The sequence below is a fragment of the Prunus avium genome, chromosome 2 (assembly GCF_965620075.1).
Source record: "Prunus avium chromosome 2, drPruAviu1.hap1.1, whole genome shotgun sequence".
Classification (NCBI taxonomy): Eukaryota; Viridiplantae; Streptophyta; class Magnoliopsida; order Rosales; family Rosaceae; genus Prunus; species Prunus avium.
In genome coordinates, this window is record NC_142285.1 from 37,415,933 (window position 1) to 37,427,244 (window position 11,312).

Here is an 11,312-nt window from a genome sequence, read left to right on the forward strand (position 1 = left end):
GATGATCTATGAATGTAAACTTAAAATATAGATGTTCGGATTGTTGAAAAAAAATTTATAGTTGGCCCTAAAGGGTGTCTCTCAAATAATTTGAGGGATCCCTCAATAGAAGGAGACTGTTTATAGGGTATTTTGTCCACATGGAAGTCTATGTCATTAAAAAATGGGTCCCACTTTTGACACGTGAGCATTTAACAGATTCACTAACAGTTTAGCTGTAATTGTAGGTTTTTTGCAAGTGTGAGTATATAATTGTAAATGTCCCTTAAAATGAGTATGAACTTGAAAATGACCCCATAGTTTAGGGGTCTTTCGTAATTTGTCCTAAAATTTATTTTTAACGTGTATCCATTTTTTACCTTATCCACGTGTAGAGCATTGAATGTTAAGTTCCTTATATAAAGGGGCGCTGGATGCATTGTAAAGACACACCAAAATTGAGAAAGAAGAAGAGAGAGAAAAGGAGAGAAAGAAGATATGGAAAAGAAGGAGAGAAAGAAGAGATGGAAAGAAAGGAGGGAAAAGAAGAGAAAGCGAGAAGGAAAGAAAGAGATCTAGAATTCAGTGAGAAAGATTATGATAACACTGCTAGTTGCAATATCACAGAGAATACTATATTTCACACACTCTCATATTCAGTCTATTTTATAACAGAAACTTGGATGATACAATTATTCTAACAAATACAATCAAGTCTCAAGATATAAATATGTATACTCTGGTTACATTTCTAAATTTAAGACTTGGAACAAGGAGGCATATACGCAGGTGGTGGGAGAATGCTGGTTTCAGTGGTGTTTCCATTCCTCACAATGAGCACAGTGTTCATTCCCCAGCTGGAATGCCTTTCCAAATGACAGTGCATATACCATACTCCTGAAAATAATCATCAAATATAATTCATTTAATTAATTAGTTACCCTAGCTCCATGGTTGTTCTTAATTTAATTTGCCTAATTACATACATCATACATGTGACATGTGACATGTACATTAATCAGGTAGCTGTAGAAGTAGAACTTACCAGGATTATCAGCTACAAATCTGATGGCTGCCCACCCTTTCTTCGGTACACCAATGGTGTTTACTTCTGGTGGATCAACCAAATTGTAGGTCTTAGGTGACGTCGTACTGTTGAAATTCCCAGAACCAGTTCCAACCAAATAGAAGCTGAAACCATGGAGATGCATTGGATGGTTCTCAGCGGCAATCATGCTGGTCCCTTGGAAGATTATCTCAACTTCTTTACCATATTTAATCATCTTCACCTTCGTCGCAAAGCTCGGATATATTGTGTTGTTTTGTACGAGTCCCGTGAAGTTGAAAAAATAAGGCGGTTTGTCTGGGAAATTAGGTGTGTAAACTCCATTAATTCCCCTGTACATAGGTAATAAGGTCATTTAAGTTAGAACCTTTTTTTTAAACAAGGTTCAACGTCGCAAAAATGAACAAGTAAGCAGACGTGGTTAGGCTAGTGGGTTAACAAAATTACAACATTAACCAATTACTTGAGCAACCAATTCAAATTACGATACGTACCCATAATATGCTTGCAGTATATCAATGGATGGAGTCACAAAACTGATGTTGTTTAAGCTTGCAGCAAGTGCGTTGTTATCTGGCCCATCACAAGAAGAATTGGGACAAATTCTTTCATTTATAGAAACAGTGATGAAGAGCCTATGTGAGATGTTTACGGGGACACTAATGGGGTGCTCTTCGCTTGCCAAGGCCCTCACTTGCGTAGTGAAGTTTGCAGCAGCTGTGTCGTCGTCGTGATCGGGAAGATTCGGTAAGGGGATGGTTGAGGGGGCACTGTAGTTGCCGTTGTATTGAAGAATAGCAGTGGTGGTGCTGTTGTTGAATGCGACGTCCCCATCAACAAAAGAAGTAGAAGCTATGTAATAGTGGCTTGGAGACTGGTTAGCAGTGACCAAAATGTCCATGGTTTGGCCTGGAGTTATCATGACGTATGAGGTGGTTATAGGTTTTATGTATGCAGCGTCTTGAGCTACCACTGTGAGGTTGTGGTTGGCGATGGCGAAGAAATGTTCTTCGTTCATCACGGCATTGATTACGCGGAGAAGATAGGTCTTGCCATAATCAACTAACCAACGATATGTTGTCTCTGCAACAGTAAAATAATTAATAAGGTGTTTCTCACACACATCACCGATAAACCAATAGCTAGTTTGAAATTGATTACTAAGTTTTGCTAGCTAATCACCACAAAAGTCAGAGAAACTATACACATGGTATTATATTTCATAGACACCTTACGCGGAATGATACCATCATCCCTTATGTCAACTCCGTTTAACAAACACTCCATTGCTATTTCTCACTTCCATATATAATAACAATAAATAATCAATGAGATTAGATTAAAATAGATAAATTAAAGCATATTAGGTTTGGATCTTTGATTATTATAATTACCATTGGAACAATCATACAGATCTCCGGGCTCTCCATTTATTGTGAAGGCGTCTGAAATGTTGGGGTCGCCACCTGTTGCAAGGGCCTCTTCAATTATTTCATTCACATCTCCCTTGAACCAGGATCCTGCCATTAAACCAGATGAAAAAGGAATTTAAATATTAAGACCCAATGGTGCAACTATACGATGCAACAATTTTGTGTTTATTTTTGCTGCAAACTTCAAACTTCTATAAGTAACACCAAAAATAACTCTAATCAAAGAAATATTTTTATTTTCATATTTGTAGTTATCGCATGGTCTGCACTCCTGGTAAATATTGTAAATATTTCCTTTTCATATATGTGGGGAAATTAGCTAAAACATAGTTCATATCTTTACTTTTCTATAAATAATAATCGGGACAAATCAAAAGTATGCTACAAATTCAAAGAGTATTTCACCAATTTACCCTAAATAAAAAGTACCTAGAATAAGTGTTTCTTGTGCATCTGGCGTTACAAATGGATAACTGGTGTTGAGAGCTGGTAGAATAATGATGGCACCATGAACAGTGGCACGTGTCCAATCACTGTGAGCATGCCACCATAATGTTCCTTCTTCACTGGAGAATATAACTTCGTGCGTAAAGTTTGTTCCGGCAGGAATAGGGCATTGAGTTATGTTCTCGGGTCCATCCGACCATGGATTTCTCGGGTTTTTCACTCCATGCCTGTAAATATTAAACAATATTTAAAGTTTGGTGGTGCGCAAAATATTAGCCTTTCACTTTGTCATCATGCATGCACTCTAAATTTAAAATTCTATTATTTTAGAATGCTTAAAGAAGATATATTCCATTATAGAACACGTATAGTGTAGAATGATAATACGAACAAGTGTTATGACATAAGTAGATTTTTATGGATACTTTAAAAGAGAAACATGACACGTGTACAAACTATATTGCATGACCATACTATAGTCCAATTCTATAATTTCTCAATTAAAACGAGTCTAGAATCTTGATCTATGTCAAAAGAACACCGCAGATCTAGAGCTAGGCTAATAATGGGACTTACCAATGAATGGTGAGACCATATAATCCTTGGTTGTGGACATTCACAAAAGCAGTGTCTCCTTTCCGAACAGTGATGGTCGGCCCCGGAAAACTCCCGTTCACTGTTAAGATGCTCTTTGTGGTGCAAAGCTTTGTAAAATTTTCTTCTCTCAGCTGCAAAATATCACAAACAAAACCCAACATTTAATAACACAATTCTAGTGTCAACATGGTTTAGTCTCTGAAAAATCACATTGACTTGTAGATCAGTAATTTCAGGTTCAACACCTCATGATGTCTTAGTAGTGTGTTGTGAGAAACTCTTATTTGCCTATAGTTTAGACTATCACTTTTATTAAAATAATAATAATGACACAATTATAGTGAAATACCCATAAAAGATGTAAGCAAATTTTCCACAAAAAAAAAAGGAAAATTCGATTCGATATATATATATATATATATATCCATTTGTATCTCCACACCATGCACGTATATATACAACCTACAAAGAAACGCAAGCGAAGATGATACATGCAGAGGCCTGTCAAACTGGTATTAGTGTAATGTAGGGAAGCGCATACATATATATATGTGTGTGTCTGTGTGTATCCACACCATGCACCTATACATACAACCTAAAGAAAAGCAAGCGACGATGACCATGAACATGCAAGAGGCCCTCAAACTGGTACTAGTGTAACGTAGGGAAGCACTTACAACAAAATCATAATTATAGATAGCTCCATTAGCCTTGCAAATCCCACCCAAGAGCATAAACCCTACAAAAGCCAAGACCCAACTCATATTGTTATACTTCCCCATTTTCAGATCTCCGAAAAATTGATTTTCCTATGTGTCCTTGAGGTTTTGTGAGTGCTATTTATAGAACATAAGGAAAAAGTTAAAAAAATTATTGGCAGAAATTTTGGTCAGCACTCAGATGGGAGAGTTGGGTGTCAATGGATATTGGCAGAAACTTTGGCTTTGAACTCATGAAATTCTGTGGATAGGCCACGGTTTGGGGTACCATGGCAGAGAGTAGACACAAGCGAAATCGAGAGAAGGCTCTGCATACCAACTGATGTAGAACAGCCCATAGGTATTAGAGTAAACACTTCAGCATTAGAACTGAGAAGAAATATAAGAGCACTATTAGTTTTCCAACTGCACTATGCTTGTCCGTGACAATTCCATATACTAGTACATAATTTGACAAACAAAAGGGCGTATATTAAATTTAATCATTCTTTAGTATATACTAGCATCTCTACATGCAAGACATGCGCTCTGCGCCATTTAGAGATTTTTCATGTAATATTTTTCAATTGTTTTCTTTGGTGTTTGGTGGTTGGATTCTACCCGTAAACCTGATCATGTTTTTTTTTTGGGTCAATAACCTAAGCATTTTTTGACTTAAAATCATGAATTCAAATATATAGAATTTTGATCATAATTGAACCTGAAAATACCTCTATGAATCCTGAGTTTAGGTATAAAAAAAAAAAACTAACAGAAAAATAAAGACAAATAGGTATCCAATCCTCCTATATTATCTTTGTTTTTGCTTGCCACAATCTGCTGGGACTAACAGAAAAATAAAAACAAACTTGTTTTTCTTTGTTTAATAATTAGTACGAATGTTCAACTTAGAAGCATGGTCCATTATGAAGTATGCTTACTGAAAGTTTGAAGTCCCAGCAGATTGTGGCAAGCCAAAAACAAAAATAATATAGGAGGATTGGATACCTATTTGTCTTTATTTTTCTGTTAGTTTTTTTTTTTTTATACCTAAACTCAGGATTCAGATTTCAGGTTCAATTATGAACAAAATTCTATTTATTTGAATTCATGCTTTTGAGTTTTATTCTTCATAAAAATGCTTAGGTTATTGACAAAAATAAATAAATAAGATCATGTTTATGGGTATGTAGAATAACCAACCACCAAACGTCAAAGAGAATAATTGCAAAAAATTACATGAGAAATCTCTAAACTGTGTGGAGCACGTCTTGTATGTATGAGAGCACGTGTAGAGATGTTAGTTTTCTTCAAAAAACCAAAAAAAAAAAAGGGCCCATTTGATTTCTCCTGCCTTTAATCCTCCAATGCGAACAATCAGCAGCCAACTCTTGCAAATTATTTGGAAGGGTTTTTAACTGTAGACGTCCATGAACTTTGCCCTCAGTTGCAATTGGGTTCGTGAACTTTTTTTTTTAGGCAATTACATCCTTTAACTCGACAAGTAGTTCCAATTGGGTCATGCCGTAATAGAATCCGTCGAGTTTGACCGTGTGAATGGCACGTGCGTTTGTTGTGAGGGGTATCTTGGAGTTTTCGTCATTTTGAACGAAACATAATCCAATTTAGGGCTGGAGAGAGGGGGAAAGCGCTTTTCGATCTTCCATACCTGTGAACCGACCCTTTCGTCAAACATTGGAGTTCAATTTGCTGCAGCAGTGACTGATCCAATGTTGAGTGAGTGAGAAATTTTGTGTGTAAGCTTCGAAATTTGGGGTTGATTGGGGGGTACAATTAAGGGTTAAGGTTTCATTTTGGGGATATTTGGGTTTTTTGTCCTTTTGGCTGATGGTGATGGAAGAGTTTGATTTCCGTTAGGGTGGTGTTGCTCCTAAATACAGTAACTGATTCTACATGTTTGAATGCATATGAGTTGGTTTTGTTTTTGTCTATGTGGTCCATAACTTTTTAAGATTCCTTCCAGGCTTTGCTTTATACTGTCATTAACTGCAACATTTAGGGTTTTTTTTTATCCCTTCTTGTCTTCTATGCCTCACACCTTTAACTAAAGTTATTCCATAGCAATTATAAAAAAATCACCGAACTGTGTACTATATATTTTGATTTTGGTGCACAACATTGAATTAAAACATGATTTTGTCAGATTTTATTAATCCAAAACAAGTTTGTGTGTTTTAACATTATTTTGACCCTTGTTTACTGTGTAGGTAACCATGAAAAGTTTACTTTGGAACTTCACCATGAGGGTGTGTTGGAAAGTGGGGAGTATAAAAATGGAAAAGTTTGTTACATGGATAATGTTATAGATGATTTTCTGTGATTGGTGGACTTAACAAAGGTAGAGAAAGGGCTTGGTTACAATGTAGACATTTCCAACCCCAAACCAAATTTGGAAATATGGTATAGGAAGGGTGGAAAGCATGGTGCAGGTGGGCTTGAACTTATCAGCTCAAATGCTAAACTGGTTGACATGTTGGCCCAAATGCCATGTAATAGGATTGGTGTGTTGTACTATACTGAAGTGGGCAATTCTAATAGAGTTTGAAGTCAAGCATCTTTTAGGTGTCGTAGTTTGGATGGTGCAGACAATTATGCAGAGGTGCAAGACAACGTTCAGGTGGAAGATGAAACTGAGGTGCAAGACAAAAGTCAGGTGGAAGATGAAATTGAGGTGCAAGATAAAGATGAAGCTGAGGTTATAGACAGTGAAGAAGATGATGTAGAATTTGTTAATAGTGATTACGAGTTCAGTGAAGAAGAATTTGGGTTTAAGACAGTTGAAGTGTCTGTTCATGAAGGGGCATAGCGCACTATGAATGGTAACAATGAGGGGCCTACTTTTGAGGCTTCTGGAAAAGTGTCATCAGATGGTGAGCACACCTCAGATTTTGATACTCAAAGTGAGGGTGATGGGGATGATATGGAAGGGGATAATGAAGGGACAAGTAAGGTGAGAAGGAAAAAAAACTACCTCGGTTTAAGTAGCATAGGAGGGAGGTGGACTTAAAGAATCCTGAGTTTCATATTGGGATGCAATTTGAAAATAGACAAGTTCTTAAAGAGGCACTGAAGGAATATTCCATCATTGAAGGAATGTGGGTGTACTTTGAAAAAATAACAAGAGGAGAGTAAAGGAAATTTGCAAAGGAGGATTAAATTGTCCATTTGTGGTTTATGGTTCATAGATGAACCAAGATGTGCAAACATTTGCAATTAAGAAGTTGAGCTTAGAACATACACGTGGGAGGGTGGACAAGCTAAAGTTCGCTAATCCCAAATGTATTTGTGATAGATTTTCTAGCAAGATTAAGATAAACACATATTGGAATCTGAAAGTATTTCAAGGAGAAGTATTGCAGTCCTATCATGTGAGGGTGTCCAAAACTCAATTGTATAGGGCAAAGATATTGGCTAAAGCACAAATTGAAGGAAACTACATACAACAATATGCAAGGTTGTGGGACTATGCAAAGTAGTTGAAGAATACCAACAAGGGTAGTATAGTGAAAATTAAGTGTGATCTGGTTGGGGGTGAAGCAATATTTCAAAGGAATCATGTGTGTCTGGCTGCTTGTAAAAAAGGGTTTTTAGAAGGGTGCAAGCTTGTTGTTGGTGTTGATGCTTGCCATTTAAAAGGTCCTTATCCTGGGCAAATATTGACTGTTGTAGGAGTTGATGGTAATAATGGGTTTTTTCCAATTGCATATGCTATGGTTGAGATTGAAAGCAATGACTCATGGATTTGGTTTCTGTCTTTGTTGATTGAAGATTTAGGTATTACAAATGGTTTATCCTGAGTTTTCATAAGTGACAAGCGAAATGTCCTCATACCTGCCATTGAACATGTACTACCAACTGCAAAGCATAGAATGTGCATCAGACACTTGTACAACAACTTCAGAGCAACACATCTTGGTCTTACTCTTAAACACATGTTGTGGGCAGTTGCCAGAGCCACTACTATTCCATGGTGGGAAGCATAAATAGAGAAGATGAAACAAGAAGACTTGGAAGCTTGGAAATGGTTGGTGCAGAAACCACCCAAAAATTGGACTAGATCTCACTTTCATCCAAGATATAAGTGTATCAAGTGAGTCACATGTATGGTGGGGAGTTTGTTGTAGATCTAAAAACAATGACTTGTAGTTGTAGGAGAGGGGATTTATATGGCATACCCTGTGCACATGCTATTTCAACTATATTCCACAGAGATGAAAACCCCTATTCAATATGTGGATGAGTGTTATAAGCCAGAAACATGCATGATGTCATATCAACCAATAGTTCACCCCATCCCTTCTATGGATCAGTGGGTTAAGCATGGCTTGCCTCCACTTAGACCTCAATTTCATAGGCGACAACTAGGAAGACCCAAGAGAGTGAGGACAAAGGAGCTTGGTGAGGTTCAAGTACCAGCCCCAAACCCACCAAACCCTTTGCCTCCAGGTTACACTGCTCCACCAGCAAAACTTAGAAGACTCTTCATTAAGATTAGATGTGGAGCATGTGGAAAAGAAGGCCAAAAATGTGGAAGATAGGTTTTTTTAATTTTTTAGGTTTAGTTATGCAATGGTTTTTTTTATTATTTGGGTTTAGTTATGCAATGATTTTTTAATTATTTGGGTTTAGTTATGCTATGGTTCTTCCATTTTATAGTTGTGCTTGCATGTTGTGCAGGCTGAGGCAGCCAAAAATGGAAATGCATGCCAAAATGGAGTTGAAGCAACCCAAAATGGAAATGCAGGCCAAAATGATATTGCCCCAGCCCAAAATAATACTGCCCCGGCCCAAACTAATACTGCCCCAGCCCAAACTAATACTTCCCCAACTCAAACTTACACTGCCCCAACCCAAATTCAAGTTCCTAGGGGCAGAGAAAGAGGCAGAGGCAGAGGAAGAGGCATACGGAATCAAGTTGCAAGGCCCTCATCTTCACAACCAGTTAGTTGCCTATTATGCTTGCCCAACTCAGGTTTTTTATGTTTGCCTATTTAGTAATATATGTTGTTTGTGTTTTTAATCTTAGGTGGTAAGTGGTATAAGGCAAGGAAGGGCCAATCTGCCAATGACATCCTCACAACAAATGCCCTTGCAACCACCATCCTTTTCACTTACTCAAGAAACCACAAGTCGTAGAGTGTTTGGAAGATTCAAACACAGTGTCAAAATAGGAGGAACAACTTCAAAAACATGAACATATTGGATGAAGACCTATTTTGGATGAAGGCCTATTTTCGCCTTTTAAGTACCATGTGGATGTGTATTTTGGATGGAGAATAATAGATTGTGAAGTATGCTATTTGGTAATGTTATTTTGAAAGGTCTTTTAATGTTGGATTATTTAATGTTCATGTATATTTTGGATTGTATTTTGGTGAAGGATGTTGGATTAACTATTTGGTAAATGTTATTTACATGTTTAAGTATTACTTTTGCCATGTTTATTTGGTATTATACATTGCCCATTTCTACACTGCTCAAAAGCTTTTGAAGAGGATATATTGCTATCAAAACCTTATATAGGAAAAAGTTTTATACAATGCCAATTCAGCACAAAATCACCTTATATAGCAAAAGGTTTTATACATTGCCAATTCAGCACAAAATAACCTTAAACCCAGGTTTAGCCTAGGTTTTTGCCCAGATTTCTACACTAGCAATTCCTTCCCATATCCTGCCCACACTACCAATTCCTGCCCATTTCTACACTATGCCCATGCCATGAAAAGATTTTGAAGAGGATATATAATATTATACCTATTTCCTGCCCATTTCCACACTACCAATTCATCCATATTGATGACCAATATTACAAACATAAAACACAACAGAACAACAACCCACAACCATCTTTGTCTTTGTCGATAACTCAAAATTTCCCCTTCTAGTACAACAACTTGTTTACCCATTCCTAGAATTTGTTTTTCCAAAATCTTGATTTCTTCTTCCACTTCTCTCAGTTTTTGCTCTAATTTATTCCTTTCTTCTTCCATCAATCTGAAGTTCTCCGCCGTTGCTCTCAATTCGTCTTAGTCTTCTAAGTAACCCATGCAAGATTTCCTTTCCTCGTGGGCATGTTTCATTCTCCATCCATTCAAAAAAAATGCAACCCCCTTTTAGTGTTCTGCAATTGAAACAAAACCAAACACCAATTTCAAATCCAAAAAAATCATTTTTTACTTTAACCAATCTTCTACAAATACAAAAACTTACCCAATTATTGCAACATGCCTCAAATCTTCTTCCAGGATTCAGATCCATCCGTGAAGTCCGACGTTTGATTTCTGACCCACACTCGCAGTAACGATGACTGCAATTTGAATCTGTCGAACTCTCCGACATTTTTCCTTAGGGTGCAATTTGGGATACTCAGCACCCTTATGATTTCTTCATTTTGGGGATTTCTCTTATTGAGGGATTATGAAGCGAAGGAAGGAGACTCTTGGGACTCGAAAGGACGTTTTTACCCCTCATTTTGAAGGACAAATTAACAGAGTTTAAGGACATCTACAGTTAAAAACCCTATTTGAAAGGACTGTTGCTTAATTATCGGCCGACTCTTCCTTTCCTACAACGATGTCATTACAGGCAGAATGATTTGGGGGTGGAGGAAGGGAAGAGAGAGAGAGAAGGTTGTTGGACTGGTGAGTGTGGATTGGGTTTATTTTATCTTTTGCGTTTTATGTTTTATATTTCACTTTTTAATTATTTTTAAGGTCCCACTTTATATTGGTATCTTTTTAGATTTCCCATTTTGTTTACCCTCAAATTGGTATCTTTTAACGACAAATTAGATGAAATATGAGGAAAATGAATGGTAAGGGAAACTTGGCTGAAAAAGTTAATTCATATAGTTAATTTTCTTTATAAAATAATAATAATAATAATAATAATAATAATATGCTACAAGTTCAAGGGTATTTCATCAGTTTACCCTAAAAATATTCACCAACGATTTAGTGCAAAAATTAATTAATACGTCACTACACTCAAGTTGGCCAAAATTGATTTCCTCTATGGGAAATTTGGTTTAGGTCACAAAACATATTTTCAGTTTGGGAATGGAAAGTG

At 36.8% G+C, this 11,312-nt stretch overlaps 1 protein-coding gene across 1 annotated transcript; it reads right to left on the reverse strand.

Annotated features, from left to right (window-relative positions):
• Nucleotides 1-736: 736 nt before the first annotated feature.
• Nucleotides 737-4,304, reverse strand: LOC110767895 (laccase-15-like). Its single transcript, XM_021971563.2, has 7 exons — nucleotides 4,200-4,304; nucleotides 3,502-3,653; nucleotides 2,908-3,152; nucleotides 2,440-2,565; nucleotides 1,540-2,128; nucleotides 1,025-1,377; nucleotides 737-876 (listed from the first exon to the last, which is right to left on the reverse strand). Exons 1-7 carry the CDS (start codon nucleotides 4,302-4,304, stop codon nucleotides 737-739), a joined length of 1,710 nt encoding a protein of 569 aa, XP_021827255.1.
• Nucleotides 4,305-11,312: the final 7,008 nt, after the last annotated feature.

What these genes read in the sequence shown, in the direction of transcription:
- LOC110767895 (XM_021971563.2), bottom strand. Translation starts at nt 4,304, where the DNA reads ATGGGGAAGTATAACAATATGAGTTGGGTCTTGGCTTTTGTAGGGTTT. An exon ending in ACAAGAAACACTTATTCTAG is followed by an intron (nt 2,566 to 2,907) that starts GTACTTTTTATT and finishes GTTTAATGGCAG; the next exon opens with GATCCTGGTTCAAGGGAGAT. An exon ending in ATACTGCAAGCATATTATGG is followed by an intron (nt 1,378 to 1,539) that starts GTACGTATCGTA and finishes ACCTATGTACAG; the next exon opens with GGGAATTAATGGAGTTTACA.